The sequence below is a fragment of the Budorcas taxicolor genome, chromosome 6 (genome assembly GCF_023091745.1).
Source record: "Budorcas taxicolor isolate Tak-1 chromosome 6, Takin1.1, whole genome shotgun sequence".
Classification (NCBI taxonomy): domain Eukaryota; kingdom Metazoa; phylum Chordata; class Mammalia; order Artiodactyla; family Bovidae; genus Budorcas; species Budorcas taxicolor.
In genome coordinates this window covers 103650353-103674839 of record NC_068915.1, presented here as the reverse complement: position 1 = coordinate 103674839, position 24487 = coordinate 103650353, and the positions used below count along the sequence as shown (strand labels likewise).

The following is a 24487-nucleotide window of genomic DNA, read 5'->3' as shown; positions in this document are numbered from 1 at the left end:
GACAGAGGAGCCTGGCGGGCTACATTCCGTGGGTTCACAAGGAGTCAGACATGACGGAGCAACTAACATTTTCACTTTCATTCACCCAAATACACCCCTTCATGTCTCTACCTCCTCATCTGGAATGTGAAGATCATTGTAGCACTTGTTCTTTGGGTGACCAGGAGGATGAAGGGAGCTATATGTGTAAAATCCTTAACATGGTACCTAGCAAACTGTTTCCACACTCATTCATTCATACATGAAATAATGGTGACAGGTGTGTGTCTTGTACCTGTCCTTCAAGTTCTAACGCTCTATGATGCCCTCACTTCTAAGCACTGGTTCCAGGGCACTACACCAGTCATTTTGGTGGCATGTGGATTGTGACATAAATGTTGTTTATGTTCTTTCAGCCCCAGGTGTGCAGGGGAAGGGAGATTGTCACCTTCTCTGGGAGTGGAGTCACAGGCTGCAAATAGTTGTCACTTGGCTGGTCAGGACAGCCAAGACAGAACTGGTCAGATGCTGCTTCTACCATGAATTCCAGATGGGCTTGGGGCAGCCACACATGACTTGGCTTTATGGGGACAGCTGGACACACAGCCTCTCCTGTAGTCCTGGGCGTGTCCCTGCCTCTGGCCCTGTCTGAGCATGTGGGCTGGGCCAGCAGCTGTCAAAGTCCTGGTTCTGCACAGGCCAGCACGACTGTCTCCTTCTTTATCAGAACCCTTTGCACAGAGGGAAGGACAAGTACACAGATTGGGGTGCAGGAAAGGAAGCCCCTTTGAGTTGGAGCCCAGCCTCAGGCTCCCAGGGTGGGATGCAGAATAGCACAGCTCAGTGCCCTGAGAGGCTAGGAAATCAAATGTTCGCTCACCAGATGTTTACTAAACAGGTACAACTACCTACCACCTTTGAATTCAGGTTAATTTAGGATGGATAGGAAGGGGCAGATGGAAGGATGCCCAGAATGCCAAGCTCAGAGGGTCTGAAGACTGATGAGTCATGAGGCTGAGGAGGTTGGAATTTAGGACAGTCCCCAGGCTGACTGGGTGGTCAGTGAGAAGCTGAGTTTGATGAAGAGAGGACATTTGAATAACAATTCTACTAATAAAAACCATGCCCAATATTTCCAGAGCACCCACAATGGACCAGCCTGGCATTGGGCTTAGCACTTAGCCAGCATTTTTCCTTAATCCTCATAAGAACCCTGTGAATAGACTGTTTATTATTGCTCATGCTTTACAAACTGAAGCAAAGAGAACGTGTTAACCCAACTGCAATCACACCAACCTTCTTCCTGTTCCCCAACACACATACCAGTTGGTGAGGCTCAAATAAACCAAAATGACATTTCCCCGAACTCCCAATATCATCTTCCCCTACATCTTCAACGTAGACTGATTATGGTTTTGTACCCAAACGCTGCTGCAAAGCTCACTTCAAACTGGAATTTGACCGGTATGTAAGGCACACCTCAGCTCTGCACTCCTCCTCTGCTGTGCTCTGCTGTCCCTCTCTGAACCTCTTCGGGAAAGCATGTCAAATGATAATATGACCCTGGGGGTTGTCGTGAGGAGGAAAGGAGAATACAAAATAATGGGAGTGGGTTGCTGGAGGGCAGCTGGAATTTGGCCGAGGGTCAGGTTCATTGATGATAAGAGTTGGACCACAGAGAAAGCTGAGTGCTGAAGAATTGATGCTTTTGAACTGTGGTGCTGGAGAAGACTCTTGAGAGTCCCTTAGACTGTGAGGAGATCAAACCAGTCAATCCTAAAGGAAATCAGTCCTGAATATTCATTGGAAGGATTGATGCTGAAGCTGAAGCTCCAATACTTTGGCCATCTGATGCAAAGAACTGACTCACTGGAAAAGACCCTGATGCTGGGAAAGATTGAAGGCAGGAGGAGAAGGAGGCGACAGATGACAAGATGGTTGGATGGCATCACTGTCTCAATGGACTTGAGTTTGAGCAAGCTTCAGGAGATGGTGGTGAAGGACAGGAAAGGTTGACATGCTGCAGTCCATGGGGTCACAGTCAGACACGACTGAGTGACTAAACAACAATAGGTTCAGGTGTCCAGCTGCCCATCTAGAGCCCAGATTCAAGCATCCGTTGTCTACCCTCATCTGCCTCATCTGGCCCTTCCTGCCCGTACACCATCTGAATGCCAGTCTGAAAACTGAGTTGAGATGTTTTTAATCACAACATGTCCTGGTTCCCCATGACAGAGCTTGGCTGCTCTGACACCTGTAAAATGGAATTACATCTGTAAATTAACTTTCTAGAAATGACCTGCATTTCCCAAGGCTTTCCGGAAGCCAGTGTGAGCAATTAAAGCTTGAGATGCATTCCTGGCCTGGTGAGTCGGGAGTGAGGCAGTGATGAACCCACCTCCCAGCAGCTTAGGAAGCAGCAGGACCTCAGGGGACCCCAGGACAGCTGCATCCCCCTGAGGAGTGAGGGTCCATCCCTCTGGGGGCTCCACCCTCCACTGGTTTATTACAGAGGTAAAATTCACATAACGTAAAATGAACTGTTTGTAAGCAAATGAAGTGGCATTTAGTAAATTCACCACATTGTGTAGCCACCAGCTCTGTCTAGTTCAAGAACATTCATCATCCCAGAGGAAACTGGATGAGCAGTTGCGCCCCATCCCCCCACCAGCCCCTGGCAACCCCTGATCGGCCTTCTGTCTCTGTGCCTTTACTTATTCTGGATACTTTGTACTGATTCCCACCTATGCTGAAATAACGTTGTCCTGAGACTGGCACCAGGCACCAAGGGCTCTAACCATTCTGGTTGTTGGGACATCTGACCTGGTGTTGGTGCCAAAGCAGACTGACATTTACCTAGCTTCTCAGCCCCTGGCCTCTGTACCCCAACACCAAGTTAAATCTCAGGGACAGAGTTGTGGGTGGAGTAGGAAAGAACAGCTTTACTGCTTTGCTGGATGAATCACAAGCTGGAATCAAGATTGCCGGGAGAAATAGCACAACCTCCAATATACAGATGATAGCACTCTAAGGGAAGAAAGTGAAGAGAAACTAAAGAGCCTCTCAATGACAGGGAAAGAAGAGAGTGAAAAAGCTGGCTTAAAACTCGACATTCAAAAAACTAAGATCATGGCATCAGGTCCCATCAGTTCAGTTCAGTTCAGTCGCTCAGTCATGTCCGACTCTTTGCGACCCCATGAATAGCAGTATGCCAGGCCTCCCTGTCCATCACCAACTCCTGGAGTTCACTCAGACTCACATCCATCAAGTCAGTGATGCTATCTAGCCATCTCATCCTCTGTCATCCCATCACCTCATGGCAAATAGAAGGGGAAAAAGTGGACACAATGACAGATTTTATTTTCTTGGGCTCCAAAGTTACTGCAGATGGTGACTTCAGCCATGAAATTAAAAGGTGCTTGGTCCTTGGAAGTAAACCTATGACAAACCTAGACAGTGTATTAGGAAGCAGAGGCATCACTTTGCTGACAAAGGTCCATATGCTGCTAAGTCGCTTCAGTCGTGTCCAACTCCGTGCAACCCCATAGACGGCAGCCCACCAGGCTCTGCCGTCCCTGGGATTCTTCAGGCAAGAACACTGGAGTGGGTTGCCATTTCCTTCTCCAATGCATGAAAGTGAAAAGTGAAAGTGGAGTCACTCAGTCGTGTCCGACTCTTAGTGACCCCATGGACTGCAACCCACCAGGCTCCTCTGCTGATGGGATTTTCCAGGCAAGAATACTGGAGTGGGGTGCCATTGCCATATAGTCCAAGCTATAATTTTTCCAGTTATCATGTACAGATGTGAGAGCTGGACCAGAAGGCTGAGTGCCAAAGAATTCATGCTTTTGAATGGGTGGTGCTGGGCAAGACTCTTGAGAGTCCCTTGGACAGCAAAGAGATCAAAATCAGTCAATTCTAAAGGAAATCAGTCCTGAATATTCATTGGAAGGACTGATGCTAAAGCTGAAGCTCCAGTACTTTGGCCATCTGATGTGAAGAGCCAACTCATTGGAAAAGATCCTGATACTGGGAAGGACTGAAGGCAAAAGGAGAAGGGGTGGCAGAGGATATGGATATGAAATTGAGCAAACTCCAGGAGACAGTGCAGAGAAGGAAATGGCAACCCACTCCAGCATTCTTGCCTGGAGAATCCCAGGGACGTGGGGGAGCCTGGTGGGCTGCTGTCTATGGGGTCACACAGAGTCGGACATGACTGAAGCAACTTAGCAGCAGCAGCAGCAGAAGATAGTGAAAGTCAAGGAAGCCTGGTGTGCTGCAGTCCATGGGGTGGCAAAGAGTCAGACACAACTCAGCAACAGCAACAACAAATTGCTTTTCCAGGCAAAGGGGGCCACAGCGAGCAAATGCCCTCAAAGCTGTGTGTCCCCACCTGGAGGGGGTAGTGAGGGGTCTTATAGTAATGGTTCAAAGAGGATGATAATAAGCTCATGGACATTTTTCTGATTGGTTATTGGTGAGGTAAGTGAGAGTCTGCATCATCCACCTTCTGGTTCTAACCAGTCTGGGGTCTACTTGCTTGTGGGCATCAGACCCTTGGGGCTTCCCAGGTGACGCTAGTGGTAAAGAACCCACCTGCCAATGCAGAAGATGTAAGAGGCGCAGGTTCAATCCCTGGGTTGGAAAGATCCCCTGGAGGAGGGCATGGCAATCCACTTCCGTATTTCTTGCCTGGAGAATCCTATGGACAGAGGAGCCTGGCGGGCTACTGTCCATAGGGTCGCAAAGAATCTGACACGATGGAAGCGACTTAGCACAGCACATCAGACCCTTAATTTCTCCCACCTGGTGGGGGTTTTAGTATCTGCAGAAGAGCTCAAAAATGTTATGTATATCGCTTGGGGGGGGGATCAGGACTCTGCCCCAAGGCCGCATTATTGTTTCCTGTCTGTTCCTCCCTTGTCTCTGCATCCCCTCCCATCCTTGCTTTGCATCTGTTTGAAACTACGGGTTGGAGCTAAGGGAAGGTCACAGACACTGAGTGAAGCCTATTTCCTGTCATCAAAGATTCGGCAGGCACAGAAAGTCTTTGTGCCCAGGAGCCCCACCGGGTCCTGCTCCGTAACGGGTGTAGGCTCTTCCTCTTAACTCAGACTTTATTCCCCATGCTGACCATGATTCATGCTCCACCAAATCCTCCTCCCCCGCTGCTTTCCCTGACTCCCCAGCAGACCTCCCTCTGCTGCACACTCGGGACACCCTGTCTGTGTTCTGTCCCAGGTGTCACACGAGGTTGCCTGTGATGCCTGCACCTTGTCTCAGGCTGGCTTGTGACTTACAGACGGCAGTAACTACATGGCATCGTTGATGGAATGCTAGCCCCGCAGTCCAGCTCCTGGCCCCGTGTCCTCCTTCTTGGGCATGATGTGTGTCAAGCGAGATGCCTAGTGATGTCTTTTGTCCTGTCTTTGGCAGCGCCGGAAGTGTTCCAAGTGTATGTGGACGGAGGCCCTGGGTACTCCTACCCTGTTGACTGGTGGTCCCTGGGTGTCACGGCCTACGAGCTGCTGCGGGGCTGGGTAAGATGTGTGTCTGTGTGGTGAACATGGGGACTGTGGAAGTTGGGCGGGGTGTTGGGGGGGGCACTCAGGTCCTACCAGGCTTGGGTAGAGTCGGATGGCCATGTCCCATGGGTGGTGCACCATGCTGGCAAGGAGCCCTGGGTGTCTGTCCTGATGGCCCATGTGCCAGCTCCATGGTCCTGAGTGTTAAAAAGCTCTTAACAAGCTTCTGGTCCAGACCCTCATTCTACTTGTGGGCAGAGGGGAAGGGTCTCTTGCTAAGCTCAGCAGCGGATCAGTGGCAACTCAAACACCCAAATCACCCCGATCTCATGATTTCAGCCCACAACATCAGGCACTCATGCCCGATCAGACTTCCCTGCTTGTTTTTTGCTACTGTTATTTTTGTCCCAATCTTCCCCCGAATACTTAGCTCAGTGTCCTATAAAAGTGGGGGATTCAATGCGTATTTTTGTTTTATTTCATTTAAATTTAATAGCTGAAGATGACTAAGGGAACTCTTTGCAACTAATAACTCAGTTTTATTTTAGCAGGAAGAATTATGTCAAACTAATTTGGAGGCATATTTTCTCTATACAAATATCATTTGAAAAGGATGCCACTTAACCTCTCAGGACCATGGTTTCCCCCTTATACAATGAGGATAATAACATCCTTTCATTCTATTCTGTGGCACTGAAGTTATCCCAGGATCCATGTGCCCAGCTGGGACACACGGCTTTCGTATTAGTCACCTTACAGCATCAAAGAGTCGGGCACACCTTAGTGACCGAACAGTACAACAATGACGCCGTATAGGTCTGGCACCCAGCACACAACTGTGGAGAGTGAGTGCCCATCCCTGGCTGCTCTTTTAAGGTTGTCCCACAGTCATCTGCATATTTAAGCTGGTAGTCAGCACCCTGGAGGGTAGGGCCTCCCAGTGCAGGGTGATGAGGGAGGGGAATGAATGAATGATGACAGCTGTGTGAGAACCATCCAAGCTATGTGAGTGTTATTCATTATCGCCCTGTGGTTCAAGCAACTGTTCTCTGCTGTTGATCTCAATTATTTCCCCTGGGTTCCTCAAAAAACATATTATGGCACGTGGTGTTTTAAGAATGCAAAAAATAATATATGTGATCTTGTGAGTTTTCTCAGGCACTGAATGAAAACTATCTCCCACAGGCTTACCTAAGGCTTACCTATGGGCTTTCCTGGTGGCTCAGCGGGTAAAGAATCTGCCTGATTCTTGAGCTGCCACCGATCCACGGCTGAGCTTCGCAAGAGACCCTTCCCCTTGACATCCCTCTCCCCACAAGTAGAATGAAGGAGTCTCAGGTTCAGTCCTTGGGTTGGGAAGATCTCCTGGAGGAGGGCATGGTAACCCACTCTAGTATTCTTCTCTGGATAATCCCCTGGACAGAGGAGCCTAATAGGCTATAGTCCACAGGGTCGAAAAGAGTCAGACACATCTGAAGTGAATGAGCACGCATGCACTCAGGCTTACCTTGTCAGTTCCTTTGTCATGTACTGGCTCTTTGATATACGCAGTCAAGGAGGGAAAATGAGGGTCCCCATGGTATTTATATGAACCAGAGGACACAGGCATCACCAGATGCTGTTTATGATGTAATCAGCCATACAAATGACCTTGGCAAGCAATTCACCTAAGTGTGATTGGTTGCTTGCCAGCAGAAAGTATATTCTCTGTCAGAATACAGGTCAGTAGAGATAGTCATACTGAGTGAAGTAAGTCAGAGAAGGAGAAATATCATATGACATCACATATGTGGAATCAAAAAAGAACTGATACAAATTAACATACTTAAAAAACACAGATTCACAGACTTTGAGAACTAACTTATGACTGCCAGAGAGAAGGATGAGGGAAGGGATAGTTAGAGAGTTTGGAATGCACATGTACACACTGCTGTATTTAAAATGGATAACCAACAAGGATCTACTTGTATGGCATATGGAGCTCTGCTCAATGTTATGGCAGGCTGGATGCAAGGGGAGTTTGAGGGAGAATGGATATGTGTGTATGTGTGGCTGAATCCCTTTGCTATTCACTTGAAACTATCTCAACATTATTAATCAGACATTTGTTGTTGTTTGGCCCCTAAGTCATGTCTGCCTCTTGTAACCCCATGGACTATAGTCCAATAGGATCCTCTGTCCATAGCATTCTCCAGGCAAGAATACCCAAGTGGGCTGCCATGTCCTCCTCCAGGGGACAGTCCCACCCCAGGGATCAAACCTGTGTCTCCTGCATTGGTAGGCAGTTTCTTCCTTTTTTTTTTTTTTTTCTGGTAGGCGGTTTCTTAATACAAAATTTATTTTAAAATACATGGATTAGAACAGTCAAAGATGATGACTTGGCAAAAAGCCTCAAGGGCTTCAAAATAAAATGAGCACCTTGAGAGCTGTGATTCTACTTTGGTCACTTGACTCCTCTGAGCCCTGGCTTCCTCCTTCCTGAAACGGGGATGATGAGGCCAGCCAGGGGGGGCAGGGAGGTCACCAAGGCGATTCTGGAAGAAAATGCGGGCAGCGCCTAGGCAGTGTCTGGCACACGGAGGACTCTGATTGGTGCATAAATGTTCATGTGGTGATGATCCAGAGGCAGGTGGATACAGAGACAGTGCTGCCCAAGGAGGGCAGCTGAGGCTGACACAGCAGCATCTTAGACTGACCAGCAATCAGAAGGACAGTCGGGGGACTTTCTAGAAAGGACCCTGAGGTCACCTGGAGGTGCTGGCTTCACTGTGTAGGAAGTGCAGTGCAGTCGTGGAAGGGACAGCATGGTGCTTAAGCCAGAGGGTTATGGAGATCCTAAGGTTTCCCAGGTTTCTCAGTGGGTAGGAACCTGCCTGCAATGCAGGAGACCCAGGTTCGATCCCTGGTTTTTGGAATCACATGTTTTGGGGCTGGAATTCCAGTTTTGTTGCAGCTCTTGAATGGTCTGAGCTGAGCCTGCTTCTTTTCTACCAAATGGGAAGAACGGTGGTTGCAAAGCACAGGATTCCTCAGCCTCAGCTCTATGGTTGCTTGGGTCTGGATACCACTTTGTGTGGGGGGCTACCTTGTACATTAGAGAGTGTTTAGCAGCATTCCGGGCCTCTACCCCCTAGAGAGTAGCTGGAATTGCCCCCGCAACCGAAATGTTGCCAAATGTGGCCAGACGTCCCTTGGGAGACAAATTATCCCCAGTCGAGAACCACTGCCGGAGTAATCAAGGGGATGGGCGAAAGGAGATTCTGGATGTCAGGCCACATTGTGCCCATGGCCTGGCAAAATGTGCTTTGCATGCAGCCGCAGGGAGAGCCCTAAAACCCACACTATGGCACCATGAAGACTTCTACCCTCTCTGCTTCCTCCCAACCACCTTCCTCACCTGGTGTTACCCTTGGCTTTGACTCCAGTCAGCATTTCTCCTTAAGGTTCAGTAGACAGAGAAGGTGGGGGTGATGGGGAATAGAGGAGGGTTATGGAGGTCCTAGGGTTTCCCAGGTGGCTCAGTGGGTAACGAATCTGCCTGCAATGCAGGAGACCCAGGTTCAATCCCTGGGTCGGGAATATCCCTCAGAGTAGGGACTGGCTGCCCACTGCAGTATTCTTGCCTGGATGATTCCATGGACAGAAGAGCCTGGTGGACTACAGTCTATAGGATTGCAAAGGTCAGACGTGGCTGAAGCAACTGAGCACACACACATATGTGCATGGAGGTCCTACAGTTTGCAGCAGAACTAAGAACCTCCGGATACACGCCAAGTGGTGGGCTCAACCGCAGAGACGAGCATCTGTTGGTTTATTAACCCAGCAAAGCGAGAAAGGCGGCCCTTGAGTTGAACACTGCCTTCCTGTCCCTCAGTGAAGCAGAGAGATCGCTGAGCTAGGAGTTAGAAACCTGGAGTGAAATGAACTCTCTGACCTTGCCCTTCTAGTTTCCATAAGGCAAGGGATTTTCAAGCTGTGCTTCCTAAAAGTAAAGGACCCTGCAGGAATGATTCAACAGTTCATAGAGGAAAAAAGGTTTCTCCAGCAGCTGGAGGTTTAAGCAACCTGGGGAACTGTTCTTCACTTGCATCTGTTCTATGTTTTGGATTTTGAGCAAAAAGATTTTGGGGGAAAAACATTAGTTGAGATGGTCCCCAAGGCCCAGCTCAGTTCTAGCAGTTAAAATAACAGGTCTATGGCCATTCTTTTCCTGCTTCTTCTGTTTCTTGGTAAATTGGAATTTTTGTAAACTGGGTTTCCTGGAATAGACACACTTGCACTCCATAATGAGTCTATCTGGTGCCCTGCTGCCAAAATCACTTTCACCAGCTGAACAGGTAATTACATCACCTTAAAAATACTGCTGGCTTCCCTGGTTCGATGCGGGAGTCCCGGGTCTGATCCCTGGGTATGGGAAGATCCCCTGGAGAAGGGAATGGCTACCCACTCTGGTATTCTTGCCTGGAGGATTCCATGGACAGTGGAGCCTGGCGGGCTACAGTCCATGGGGTTTCAAAGAGTCAGATAGAACTGAGAGTCTAACACTTTCACTTTCGTAAATACCACCCGGTTTTCTTAGCACATCCTAAGACCAATGAGTGAGACCAAGCCTCAGTAGAGCTCGTGACCACAAGTCGATGGAATATTGATCTTAATATTGAACAATATTCTCGTCTCCACAACCACCCAAACAGATCAAGGCTGAGCCTGGAGCTTCAAGATGCAGTGCAGATTTTAGTTACAGTGTTCCAAATGCGTTTCCAAAAGTATTTAACTGCTATATTAGCCTCATGGCCAGTTATGGTCACTATTATTCTCATCATTGTTTTTATTGGTCTGGTTCCCTCCAAAAGTGTGGGGGGAGAGAGAGAGGCTCTTTGGGGGACCTGGGGGCAAGAAGAATTCATAGATGCCTTGAAATAACCAAGTAGGAAATAGAATGAAGCATAAATGATAACAGAAGTCTGTACACTTGTTGCTGGCTGATTCTCCGGTTGGGTGCCTGAGTTCCGGTCTCTGATGGAAAGAGCCATGAAGGAGAATCTGGGTCTCTGGGATGCTGGGAAAGTCACTTTTTGTCTCTCAGCCTCAGTCTCACAAATTTTAAAATGAAGAGGTGAGCCAGCACCCTGACACCTGCAGTAGCTGGGTTACAAGGGCGGGGCTTGGACCGGAGTCAGAGAAATGGCCTTTTGAGAGGCAAAAAATGGGAAGAAGTGATCCTGAAACGATCCTGAAGAGTTCAAAAACCAGAATCTCAACCCCTGAAGGCCGGTCTTCGGGTGGTGGCCTGAACTCTGGTTTCCTGAACCCCCTCCCGCACTAAGGCAGCACCCCTCCACCCCTTCTGTGCGCCCAGCACACCCTGTAGAGGCCCCCCCAGCACGCACCCCACACCCGAAACCCCTCACTGGGTTTTCCATGAGGAGCTGAGGGGGGTGGGGACCCTGTCTGTCTGCTCACACCAGGGGTCTGGTCTACACAGCGCTGACACCTCCCCGAACAGAGGAGAAGTCAGACACCTTCCCTAGAACTCTGCCTGAGGACGGCTAGGGTAATGGTCCTAGTCTGCTCGGGCTGTTGTGACCAAGTCCGACAGACCGGGCGGCTTAAACAATAGAAGCCTGTTCTCTGGCAGCTCTGGGGCCTAGAAGTCCACGCTCAAGGTGTCTTCAGGGCTGACTCTTTCTGAGGGCGGTGAAGGAAGCTGCCCCTTTACACCTCACATCAAGATGCTCCTTCCTTGCTCATAGATAGCCGTCTTCTCCCTGTGTCTCCTTGCTTGGTGTCCCCTCTATGTCTGTCTCCCTGGGTCCTAGGGTCCCCTTTTTCTAGGATTTCCCCTGTTTACAAGGACACCAGTCATATTGAATTGGGGTCCCTGCTAATGACCTCGTGTGAACTTGATCACCTCTGTAAACACCCTATCTCCAAGCAAGGCCACCTTCTGAGGCGCTGGGATTTGGACTTGAACATACAAGCTTGAGGGACGCAATCCCCTCTGCGACAGTAGTGCTCAGAGGTGAGCTGGGGGTTGATACCGCCTGAGCTTTAATGTCGATGCCATCACATCCTAGCTCTGGGGCTTGGGACCTCTGGCTCATCTGCTGTAAAGTGGTCATATTGTGTGTGTGTGCTAAGTCACCTCAGTTGTACCCAACTCTTTTCAACCCTGTGGACTGTAGCCTGCCAGGCTCCTCTGTCCATTGGAGCCTCCAGGCAAGGACACTGGAGTGGATTGCCAGGCCCTCCTCCAGAGGACCTTCCTGATGCAGGGATCGAACCCAGGTCTCCTGTCTCCTGCACTGGCAAGCGGGTTCTTTACCACTAGCACCACCTGGGAGGCCCAGGTGGCCACATTCACAGTAGCCAGCTCATGGAGATGCTGGGAGCTTTGCGTCACGTCCCAGATGCTCTCAGTGAATATTCACTCTCATTTCTAATTGTGGTGGTTGTTCCTGGTGAAACACAAAGGGATCCTGCAACATCAAAGCAGGCAGCAGCCTTGGGTGGAAATTTTAAAACTGAAACTGTACTCCACTTCCTATTAAATTCAAAAATGTTTGAAGCCAGATTTAAAGAATGTTAGTGTAGCAAGCTAATTAGACTTTCTAGGGAGTCCACGGGCTTCCCTGGTGGCTCAGATGGTTAAGAATCCACCTGCAATGCAGAAGACCCCGGTTCAATCCCTGGGTCAGGAAGATCCCCTGGAGCAGGGCATGGCAACCCACTCCAGTACTCTTGCCTGGAGAATTCCATGGACAAAGGAGCCTGACAGGCTACAGTCCGTGGGGTCGCAAAGAATCGGATGTGCATGCACACACAGAGAGCTCACAGTTTGGGGTTTTGCCCTATTGGGCGGAAGGGAGATTCCCAATTCAGTGAAACAGATGAAAGAGGAGGCAGCCAGTCAGGAAGAAGCCCCTTTCTGGGTGGATATATCAGAAGGCACAGGTGCACCCAGGTCGGCAGGCATCTTCCCCGGGGCAGGGTGCCCACTTGGTAGAGATACAGACACTTCCTTCTGGGGAATTGTATCCCAACCAGGGCTCAGGATCACCTCCCTTTTCTGGGCTGACCTCTCCAATTGCTGCAGCCCCATGGTAATCCAAGTTCCATGAGGTTGGAGCTGGCCCTTTTTGCACCATGGGACCCCAGCACGGTGTTTAGGTTCACGGTCCATGTTCCATCAGCAACTCTGGATGATCTGACCATCATCTTTGTGGTTCTTCTGCTCTGGGACCTGCTGGGCAACAGATACTACTCGGTGCCCTGAGGACACAGGGATGGAGGTTATGTAATCCCACCTACCAGGAGCGCCCTCCACCTCTTCGCAGAAACTCCATACTGGTCAACCAAGGTCATGTGGATTAACAATGAGCTCATTCCTCCAGATTTCTCCAGGATCAGTTTGGTCATTGAAACACACACACTTAGGAAACAGTTGCCTGCTCCAGCCCTGGGTCATGTGACCCTGATGGAAACTGGAAGATTCCTGGAGCACACAGCCAGGTGGAGGGTGAAGAAGAGGCTCTGAAAGAGCTGTTCTTGAGTGGGAGGGGTTGAGGGAGTCAGTTACTGTTCAGACACTATCCAAGCCACTTCCCCAAGGTCCAAGTCAAAGGAGCCTTTCCAAGCTTTGAGAGGTGCTTGGAGGCCAAAAAAAAAGAGAGAAATCTGCCCACTCCAGTGTCAAGAGAACGTGTCAGAAAGTTCAGTGCTCTGCCGTGTTGGGGAATTGGCTAACAGGGCTTAGGCATCCTTCTGGTGCAGGAGAAAGGATGGCAGGTGGAAATGGCCCAGCCTCCCTGCCTCCATTGCCCAACCAGACCCAGATCTGGTGATTCCTGCCCTGCTCACTCGTGGGGCAGTTCAGCCAGGGCAGAGAAGATGCAGCCAAGCCCGCCTGTGGGTGGGGGGCTGTGGATGGTGAGACCTACTCCTCTCTGCAGGCCTAGGTCTGGAACAGAGACCTTGGGGTTAGGCTGTAGGGTATGGGTCCTGCCTCTGCCGCTTCCTGGCTATGTGACCTCACCAATCACTGACCCTTCTGGGCCTGTAAGAGAACACCCACCCACTGGGTTCCTGCACTAGTCACTGTTGACATAGGGGTCGAGGCCACCTGCTCAGCCATGTAATTGGAACACCCACTGTTACCTGCAGGGAAAGAATAAACCACCCCTTGTAATGACACAGTTTTTTAATATATTATTTATTTTTGTTTTTCAGTCACTAAATCATGTCCAACTCTTTGTGACCCCATGGACTGCAGCCACACGCCAGGCTTCCCTGTCCTTCAGTATCTCTCAGAGTTTGCTCAGACTCCCATCCTTTGAGTCAGTGATGCCATCCAACCCTCTCATCCTCTGTCGTCCCCTTTTCCTCCTGCCCTCAATCTTTCCCAGCATCAGGGTCTTTTCCAATGAGTTAGCTCTTTGCATCAGGTGGCCAAAGTTTTATTATTGAACTCTAATTTATTTATAATGTTGTCTTAATTTCTGCTGTACAGCAAAGTGATTCAGTTACACAGATATAGACATAGATACAGGTAGATAGAGATACATACATTCTTTTCCATTATGGTTTATCATGGGATACTGAATATAGTTACCAGTGCTATAGAGTAGGACCTTGTTGTTTCTCCACTCTATATGTAATAGTTTGCATCTTCTAACACCAAACTCTCAATCCATCCCTCCCCTACCCCCGTCTCCCTTGGCAGCCGCAGGTCTGTTCTCTGTGTCTGTTTTAACCATGTGGATGGCTGTCTGATGCTGTCTGTTGTCCCTTGTTGCAGAGACCATATGAAATCCACTCGGCCACACCCATCGATGAGATCCTTAACATGTTCAAGGTGGAGCGCGTCCACTACTCTTCCATGTGGTGCAAGGGCATGGTCACCCTGCTAAAGAAGGTAAGGGGGTAGCCGCCTGTCTACCTTGCCAGGGAGCTGGTCATTCAGTGCAGAAACAAACAGACCAGCTGACTAAGGAACGAGAGGATGAATGGAGGGACAGTGGTGAAAATACCAGTGCTCTCACCATCTCACTTCAAGATCACAAAGCCGCTGGACAGAGGGGTGTGGCCTGAAGTCAAATCTGGGATGACAAAGCCCTCAGACTTTTTTCACCCTGCTACCAACTTCTAACAATTAGAAATATTTAATGCATATGGTTCTTTAAAATTTTTACAAATCATCTTTTAACTCACTGAGCTTTAAGAAATTGGGTATCTCCTGACTTCCTAGGAATTGTTCAGTTCAGTTCAGTTACTCAGTCATGTCCGACTCTGCAACCCCATGAACCGCAGCACGCCAGGCTTCCCTGTCCATCACCAACTCCCGGAGCTTGTTCAAACTCATGTCCATTGAGTCCGTGATGCCATCCAACCATCCCATCCTCTGTCATCCCCTTCTCCTGCCTTCAATCTTTCCCAGCATCAGGGTCTTTTCCAATGAGTCAGTTCTTCCCATCAGGTTGCCAAAGTATTGGAGTTTCAGCTTCAGCATCAGTCCTTCCAAGGAATATTCAGGACTGATTTCCTTTAGGATTGACTGGTTGGATCTCTTTGCAGTCCAAGGGACCCTCAAGAGTCTTCTCCAACACCACAGTTCAAAAGCATCAATTTTTCAGCACTCAGCTTTCTTTATAGTCCAACTCTCATATCCATACATGACTACTGGAAAAACCATAGCTTTGACAAGATGAACCTTTGTTGGCAAAGTAATATCTCTGCTTTTTAATATACTGTCTAGGTTGGTCATAACTTTCCTTCCAAGGAGCAAGTATCTTTTAATTTCACCATCTGCAGTGACTTTAGAGCCCCCCAAAACAAAATCTGTCACTGTTTCCATTGTTCCCCATCTATTTGCCATGAAGTGATGGGACTGGATGCCATGATCTTAGTTTTCTGAATGTTGAGCTTTAAGCCAACTTTTTCACTCTCCTCTTTCACTTTCATCAAGAGGCTCTTTACTTCTTCACTTTCTGCTGTAAGGGTGGTGTCATCTGCATATCTGAGGTTATTGATATTTTTCCCCGCAATCTTGATTCCAGCTTGTGCTTCATCCAGCCCACCATTTCACATGATGTACTCTGCATATAAGTTAAATAAGCAGGGTGACGATATACAGCCTTGACATACTCCTTTCCCAGTTTGGAAACAGTCTGTTGTTCCTCGTCCAGTTTAACCATTGCTTCTTGACCTGCATGCAGATTTCTCAGAAGACAGGTAAGGTGGTCTGGTGTTCCCATCTCTTGAAGAATTTTCCAGTTTATTGTGATCCATACAGTTGAAGGCTTTGACATAGTCAATAAAGCAAAAGTAGATGTTTTTCTGGAACTCTCTTGCTTTTTTTGATGATCCAGTGGATATTGGCAATTTGATCTCTGACTCTTCTGCCTTTTCTAAATCCAGCTTGAAAATCTGGAATTCTTACTAGTAGAATAAAGTAGTGGGTCTCCAAGTATGGTCCCTGGACCAGCATCACCTGGGAGAATATGTTGGAAATGCGGTTTCTTAGGCTCCACCACAGACCTGCTGAATCAGAAACGGCAGGGTGGGCCCCGTTGTTTTTGTTCTGATAAGCTCCAGTTTGGCATCGGCAGTGGGTTTTGATGCCCTCCTTCAGCAGCTGGCATTTGGCTAAACTCGCTCAGAATCCTCCAAGACACAGAGTTGAGTCTTGCATGTGGTCGGCAGGTGTGTGTGTGTGTGCTCAGCGGACACCAATTACCTTTAATGAAGGAACTGTGAGGATGGCAGCCAGTGCTCGTTGGGGGAGTGTTGTCTTATATAATCTGCTCATTTAGTCCTTATAGGCCCTTCGAGAGGAGCCCTGTTATTACCCCATACTAGAGATGGGAAAACTGAGGCTTAGAAAAGCAAAATTATTCACTCAAGCCCACAAGGCTGTTAGAGAGCAGCAGAGGACTTGAGTCTAAGCTCTCTGAACTCTTTGCCTGAAAAATCCCGTGGACAGAGGAGCCTGGCGGGCTACAGTCTAAGGGATCGCAAAGAGCAACTAACACAGTCATTCATTCTCTGAACTCCAGATGTCAGTTCCTAATCCTTCCACTGTTGCAGATTAGCAGTCCCCAACCTTGTTGGCACCAGGGATCAGTTTCATGGAAGACAGTTTTTCCATGGACCTGGGCATAGAGGGATGGTTTGGGGATGATGCAAGCACATTACCTTTATTGTGCACTTTATTTCCACTATCATTACTTCAGCTCCACATCAGATCATCAAGCATTAGATCCTGGAGGCTGGGGACCCCTGCTGTAGACGACTTAGGGAATTACGCATTAGTTAAATTGCATAAGGGGAGATTGAGCTCCTGGATTTTAGACATCAGTGGTCCTTAACCTCAACTGCTGATTGGAATCACCCAGAAGCCCTACCCACCTGCCAACACTGCCTCCCGCACACCCAGGGAGTCAGAGAACTAGCTTCTACCCTAAACCATAAACTTTGCCCCCAGGCATTGAAATAGCATCTCTGTTTAAATCTGCACCTGTCTTTTTTGGGGGCAGCTCCTAGAGAGAGGCCCCCATTATCAGCAGGTAGGACCTGCCAGGTGTCCAGCCTACTAGTTGGAGTGATGGTGAGAGCCACCTGGTGACGGGGTCCTGATTCCAGCCCCTACCTGCCAGCATCTGGGCATGCCATCCTGCCAAGAGGTGTCCCAGGTCCTCACCAACCCACTTTGGGTCTCATCTTAATCATGAACCAGAAGTGGAAGAATTACCATTCATGCTTGTCTCAGTCAGCAGCTCCTCTGAAGCTACATGGCTACCGAGTGGCTGTCCCAGGGCTGGGTCCTATCTTTCATTTGTAGCCTCAGTGTTCTTAGCATCAGACAAAGCTAGTGTTTTGAAACCTGAAAACACCTCTGGATGCAAGGTAGTACGGTACAGCTAATTTTTTTTTCCTTTTACTGCATCACCCCTTATTAGCAGAAACTCTGTTTGAGGAGAAGCTAAAAATGAAATCTTGGCTACAAAAGAGACTACTCCATCAGGCTGCAGAGGTCACCTCATAGCTGTCCAGGGGAAATTTTTATTATGCTTTTGTGCATCCCATTACCAAGCTGAACGTCCTAAAACAAGATGGATAGTTCTTTTTATTTTTAATTGGAAGCCTCTGCAGACCTCATTGGCAGGTAGCACATCACAGGTTGAGAGTCCTTGAGGGGAGCATGGCAGCTGAAAACTAGTCCCCAAAAGCCCCTTTCTGGTTGACCTTGGGGAAGCAGCCTGGCCTCTCAGTTCCTCCCTGACTGTAAACGTGTATAAGCATAGGTGACACTTCAGTAAGCAGCCCTGGTGGCTCAGTGGTCAGGAACCCACCTTCCAATGCAGGAAACGCAGGGATGTGGGTTCGATCCCAGGGTCACAAAGATCCCCTGGAGAAGGAAATGGCAACCCACTCCAGTATTCTTGCCTGGAAAAATCCCATGGACAGAGAAGTCTGGCAGGCTACAGTCCATGGGGTCACAAAGAGTCGGGCCTGACTTAGCAACTGAGCATATACAACGCTTCAACACAAGCAGCCCAGACAGGGCACAACATTCATGGGACGTGGAAGCAGAGGCACCTTCATTTTCCCACGACTCCACCTTCGGAGGCTCTGTGAACCTCAGTCCTGCCCAACTGCATATGTTTGTTCATTGCCTGCAGCTCTTGACCAAGGACCCTGAGAGCCGCCTGTCCAGCCTTGGTGACATCCAGAGCTCACCCTATTTGGCCAACATGAACTGGGATGCGGTGTTGGAGAAGGCACTGACGCCCGGCTTTGTGCCCAATGTGAGTGAGGTCCTGTCCTATGACATCCAGCCCTGTGCAGGGTCTCCCTCCTGGGTGCTTAGGAATACCCTGGAAGCTGGCAGCGGGGAGGGGGTTTGCTGGCCACATCATTTGAGCTCCAAAGGAGTCACCTTTCACTGAGATTTGGCGTGGATTTGGACCTGATTTGTGCGGTCCATTTGGGTGGCTTCCCTCCCTGTAGTGGGTCCTCAGGGGCACAGAGTCTCCTCTTTCTTGTTAAATCACATCTGCGATGTCCACAGATCCAGGCCCTGGGTGGGTGAGAGCAGGGTAATGGGAGCCAATGAGCCACCCTTTCACAAGCTGCCTGTTGGGTAGAGGAAGACAGGGAGTCACCAGTAAATGTATAATGTGACAGCAGGCTCAGTTCAGTTCAGTTGCTCAGTCATCTCCGACTCTTTGCGACCCCATGGCCTGCAGCACACCAGGCTTCCCTGTCCATCACCAGCTCCTGGAGCTTACTCGAACTCATGAGAGGAAGACAGTGATTCACCAGTAACTGTGTAACGTGACACCAGGCAGTGATGCCAATTCCTACACACAGAATGAGCTAGGAAGACAGAGAGAGAACGGGGTGAAGGAGAAGGAGGCAGGGGCTGCTTTTAGGTAGAGGTGCAGAGATCCGAACCAAGTGAAGGAACCAAGCTTGTAAAGATAGGGTGGAATTTTCCAGGCAGAGGGAATATCAAGATCATGCACCTCCAGGCAGCAAAAAGCTTTCAAAGAACAGTGAAAAGGCTTTATAGCTGGAGCAGAGTAAGATAGAAGAAAAGAGTAGGGAATGAGGGTGGAAGGGACCACAGTCTACACCCTGGAGACTTCCGGAGATCATGACAAGGGTTTTGGACTGTGTCCTCTAAACGCTGGAGTGCACTTGGCAGGGAGGTAAAACTGTGAGGTTTACACCATTGAGTGGGCAGGTGGGTGCTGAGAATGAATGGAAGGAGACCAACAGGAAGGAGGCTGAGGAGCTAGCCCGGAGGCTCCCAAGGATGACCACAGGCCCAAGGGTCAACTGGCTTCAGCTGCAGGGCAGTTGGCAGACAGGATGGAGAATTGGGTAGATTTGGTGTCTCAGATGGTAAAGAATCCACCTGCCATGCAGGAGACCTGGGTTTAATCCCTGGGTCGGGAAGATCCCCTGGAGAAGGGAAAGGCTACCCACCCTAGTATTCTTGCCTGGATAATTTCATGGACAAAGGAGCCTGGCAGGCTACCGTCCATGGGGTTGCAAAGAGTCAGACACGACTGAGCAACTTTCACTTTCACTTTTTGGCCAGAAATGGCATCTTTAAATGGATTTGTTAAAAATGATATTTACATTAATAGAAAAAGTAGTAATGACGTGAGGAGGAGGGTATGAGAAAATATGTGGAAGTACCAGATTGGTAAACTGAACCCAATCTCGTGAAATGAACACACATAAGATGAAGGAAACATGTAGATATTAACAGGTGGGTGGGGATTATAGGGATAAATGAATGACATGTGCAGTGAGAATATGTCAGTGTTCATCATCAGGACAGCAATGAGCAGATATGTCCCCTGGGGGGACTCCCCTGGTGGCTCATATGGTATAAAGTCTGCCTGCAATGGAGGCGACCCAGGTTCAGTCTCTGGGTTGGAAAGATCCCCTGCAGAAAGGAATGGCAACCCACTCCAGTATTCTTGCCTGGAGAACTCTATGGACAGAGGAGCCTGGTGGGCTACAGTCCATGGGGTCACAAAGAATTAGACACGACTGCGTGACTAACACTTTCACCACTTTCTTTCATCCCCTAGGAGTAGCTCACTGTTACTTGTTGAATGAGTGACTGAATGAAGGAATGAATGAAAATACAAGTCAGTGATGCAGAACCAAGGCAAACCCTGTTTCCTTTTCCACTTCCTTTCAGAAAGGGAGACTGAACTGCGATCCCACATTTGAACTTGAAGAGATGATTCTTGAATCCAAACCACTTCATAAAAAGAAGAAGAGGTTGGCAAAGAACAGATCCAAAGATGGCTCAAAGGACAGCTGTCCTCTGGTGAGCGCTGCCTTGGGAGCAGACCCTGACAGAGAGGGACCCTACAGTCCAGTGAATGTGATTGAGCTGCTTCTTAGCCACACGGTGGGTGGGCGGGGAGGGTAGCATGTCACTTCACCCTCCCAAATGCCTTTGTTTGCAGTCAATCAAATGCCTCCATCAAACAAGTGATCTTTCAGAGCAGAATGCTATGAGAGCATCGCTTGAGTCTATACATTATTGCTGCCATCATTCATGTTAGCATGGTTCCTAGTGCAGGAATCTCTGTATCTCTGATCAAGAACCCAAGAACGATTCCAAGTGACTTCAGTGCTGCGCCCAGTAGAGCCCAGCACCTGTTACTGGCCATATTCTTGGCCTTCTCTGCCCACTGAAGCTAAAAAAAAAATACGAGACAGAGTCTGGAGGTAATAGAAAGGTGGATTTAGTTCTCAGCTGGCAGAAAGGAGAATACAGTAGGCTCGTGCCTCCAAGAACTGTGCCCCCGCCCCCACCTCCATGAGGCATCCAGGAGCTTATATAAGATCGAAGTCAGGAGTTGGTGATGAAGTACCAATGTGTTAGGATCTTGATTGCTTCCTCTTGCGTTGTTTCAAAGACAGTCATAGGCTGGCATCAGTAACCCAGTGATTGAGTCTAGCAGTTCAGTGGCCTTGCGGCCTTCTTTCTGATATGTAACTACAAGGAGAAGGGTGTTGTATGGGTAAATACCAGAAACAGGATGTATTAGCATAGAGTCAAAGGAAAATAGGAGTGAAGCAAACTTAGTTACAGACATGCAGAATTAGGAGCAAAAAAACTAGGAATGTTCAGGCCTGCTCACTGTTCTCTTTATCTTCTTTGTTCTCAGAAAAGGGAAAGAAAAAAAGTCATTCTTTTTTTCCCACACCCTCTGCAAAGGTGTTATACTGTGGAGGCACCCAAGGCCACCCTTTGTGGGTCCTTGTATTAATTTTCTAGGCTACCATCACACAGTATCACACACTGATCTGGAACAACTGAAATGTGTTCACTCACAATTCTACAGACTGGAAGTTCAGAATCAAGGTATTAACAGAGCTGTGCTTTCTCAAAGGCTCTCAGGAGGCTCCTTCCTTGCCTCTTACAGCTTCTGGCGGTGGCCTACAGCCCCTGACACCTCTTGGCTCGTAGCCACATCACTCATTTCTTCCTCCGTCTTCACAAGGCATTTTCCTCTCTGTGTCTGTCTGTCTTCACACAGTCCTCTTTTAAAGACACCTGTTATCAAATTTAGGAACCCCCACCCTTTGCTCCAGGTTGACCTCATCTTAACTAGTTCCATCTGCAAAGACCTTGTTTCCAAATAAGGTCATATTGACCAGTATATGGCGTTAGGACTTCAACGTGTCTTTTTCAATTCATTTATTTTTATTGAAGTATAGTGATTCGCAATGTTGTGTTAATGTCTGCCCTACAGCTGAGTGATTCAGTTACAAGAATATATACATTCTTTTCTGCATTCTTTTCCATTGCAATTTATCACAGGATATTGAATATAGTTCCTGCTGTGCTATACAATAGAAACTTGTGGTTTATCCATTCTGTATTTAATAGTTTGCACCTGCTAACCATAACCTCCCAATCCTTCCCTCCCCGACCTCCACCCCCTTGGCAATCACAGGTCTGCTCTCTGTGTCTTGTGAGTCTGTTTCTTTTTCGTAAGGAAGTTCATTTGTGTCATATTTTAGATTCCACTTAAAATAATAGTTATTATTAATAATAAAAATAATAATTCCACTTAAGTAATATCATGGGCTTCCCTGGTGACTCAGCAATAAACTGCCTGCAGTGTAGGAGACTCGGGATTGATCCCTGGGTCAAAAAGATCCCCTGGAGAAGGGAATGGCAACCCATTCCAATTATTCTTGCCCAGAGAATCCCAAGGACAGAGGAGGCTGACAGTCCATGAGGTTGCAAAAGTCAGTCATGACTGACTAATCAGCAACAACAACAAACTAGTATCACATGGAATTTGTCTTTCTCTTTCTGGCTGACCTCACTCAGTATGATAATCTCTGGGTCCATCCATGTTGCTGCACATGGGATTGTTTCCTTCTTTTATGGCTGAGCAGTTCTCCATTGTACATACACACCACATCTTCTTTATCCATTCATCTGTCAATGCACATTTAGATTGTTTCCACAACACATCTTTTTGGAGGACACAGTTCAACCCACAACTTTCCCTTCCTCCCTCAAAATATATTAAACATTACAATTTATGATTCCACTGGTATGAAAACGAATGTAACGTTCAGTGTTAAAAGTTCATTCTCTTCAGCTTATTTCAAAAGAAATCTCTGTAGCCCCTAAAAGTATTGTGGCTAATTAGTCCCAGCACACTAATGCAGAAGTTGGCCAGGGGAAGGCTGGGTGGGCGTTCATATCAGCCCACAGAGGGTGGGGGTCCTGCAGACACGTGCATGTCCATCCTGCATCCAGGCAGCTCTGAGATGTGTGTTACGAAGCATTTGTGAGACCGTGGTCCTTGGCTCCTGTTCCTGAGGAGAATGAGCACCTTTGCGTGATGGCCTTGAATTCCCCCTCCCCCACTCTGCTGCTTAATCAGGCCTCATGAACGTTCAAGTGGTCAGGAAACCAGGGTCCTGATTTTCAGTTCATATTCCAGAGACTTCCCTGGTGGTCTAGGGGTTAAGACTGTGTTCCCACCACAGTGGGGTGCAGATTTGATCCCTGGTCAGAGAACTAAGATTTCACATTCCATGTGGCCAAAATGTAAACAAACAAACAAACAAACTCAACTCATAGCCCATTTTAACAGAACTTTGGCATTGCATTTAATGGCTTAAAATGTAGAAAAGCATCTTCTTCTGTCAGCCCTTACCTCCCCATGACACTGTCACCTGTACAGTCAGGGCTGTTCCAGCAGCTTAGCTTGTCCCCAGCCGGAAGTGTCCCATTTAGATCAGTATCTGGTCGTCCTCACTCCCGGGAGGATGCTTCATCACTTACTGTCCCCTCTCTGTGCTCTTTGACAGAATGGACACCTCCAGCAGTGCTTGGAGACTGTGCGGAAGGAATTCATCGTATTCAACAGAGAGAAGTAAGTCTGCTACTGGGATCCACTGGGCGGAGCCCTTTCAAGGGACAGATGGGCTCCCTGGGTGAATCAGGGCCCCCAGACCCCATGAAGCCAGCCACAATGCTGGAAGGGAACCAGCAGGCAGACCCCATTATTCTAATCCTGCCTCTGCTGTCTGGCCCAAGCAAGGCTCCAACTTCACCTCTCTGAGCCTCGGGGGTCTTCATGTGAAGTGGGGTGACCACAGCAGGACTGATGGCACACAGGACGCTGGCGTGGAGGGGCAGGCCAGCAGATGGTTACATGCCCGAGACCTGGAGCAAAATTGCCTGGGATCAAGTCCTGGGTCTGCTGCTGCCAGAGTGACCTGGGGCAAGTCGCTTAACATCATGGAGCCTCATTGTCAGCAACGACAAAGTGGAAATCACGCCCTTGCCGTGTGGTTGTTGCAAGGTTGATTCAAGGCCTGGCATGGTAGGAGTATTCAGGAAAAGGATGACTGTTATGATTGTTGTTGTGGTTGTCATTATTTGATGGGATAACATGGCGTGGGCTGTGCTAGGACCCAAGCATCATGGGCTGGCAGGAGACAGGATGTTGGTAAGGTGGGAGGGGCTGGCCTGATCACATGACTGCCCTGATCACACGACTGCCCTGATCACACGACTGCCCTTACGGCAGCCAAGGAAGTGGAGGCTCAGCCCTCATCCCACCGATGTTACCATCTGGGGGTCCATCCACCAGTGCCTGATGACTCAGAGAGAGGCCCCAGGGGCCGTGGGCTCACACAGCAGGAGCTGAGGCCCTGCAGGCAGAACTCACAGCACATAGCCCCATTTATCTAGTTATTCACCCAGGCCTTGGGCTCGCAGAGACGATCAGATCCGCTTCCGTCCCTCCAGGAGAGCCAGATGGACATGTGCCCCATTGACCGTTATGCGTTCACCCGTGTTCCACCACTTTCAGCTTCTCACAGGTGGCAGCCACAGAGGGTCCACAGGCTGTGGGGTAGGGCAGCCCAGGCATGACTTCGCAGCAGGCACACAACTCAGCCTGGGTGTCAGC

The 24487-nt window shown here is 48.8% G+C and overlaps 1 protein-coding gene across 1 annotated transcript in view; it reads left to right on the top strand.

The window, feature by feature from the left end:
- The window catches only part of STK32B (serine/threonine kinase 32B), a 383198-nt gene that overhangs the window by 339278 nt on the left and 19433 nt on the right, over positions 1-24487 (top strand). Inside the window, exons 7-11 of the mRNA XM_052642065.1 lie at positions 5416-5519; positions 14302-14418; positions 18185-18310; positions 20227-20358; positions 23379-23443. Of these exons, the coding sequence (XP_052498025.1) occupies positions 5416-5519; positions 14302-14418; positions 18185-18310; positions 20227-20358; positions 23379-23443 (544 nt within the window). The remainder of the gene's footprint in view (positions 1-5415; positions 5520-14301; positions 14419-18184; positions 18311-20226; positions 20359-23378; positions 23444-24487) is intronic.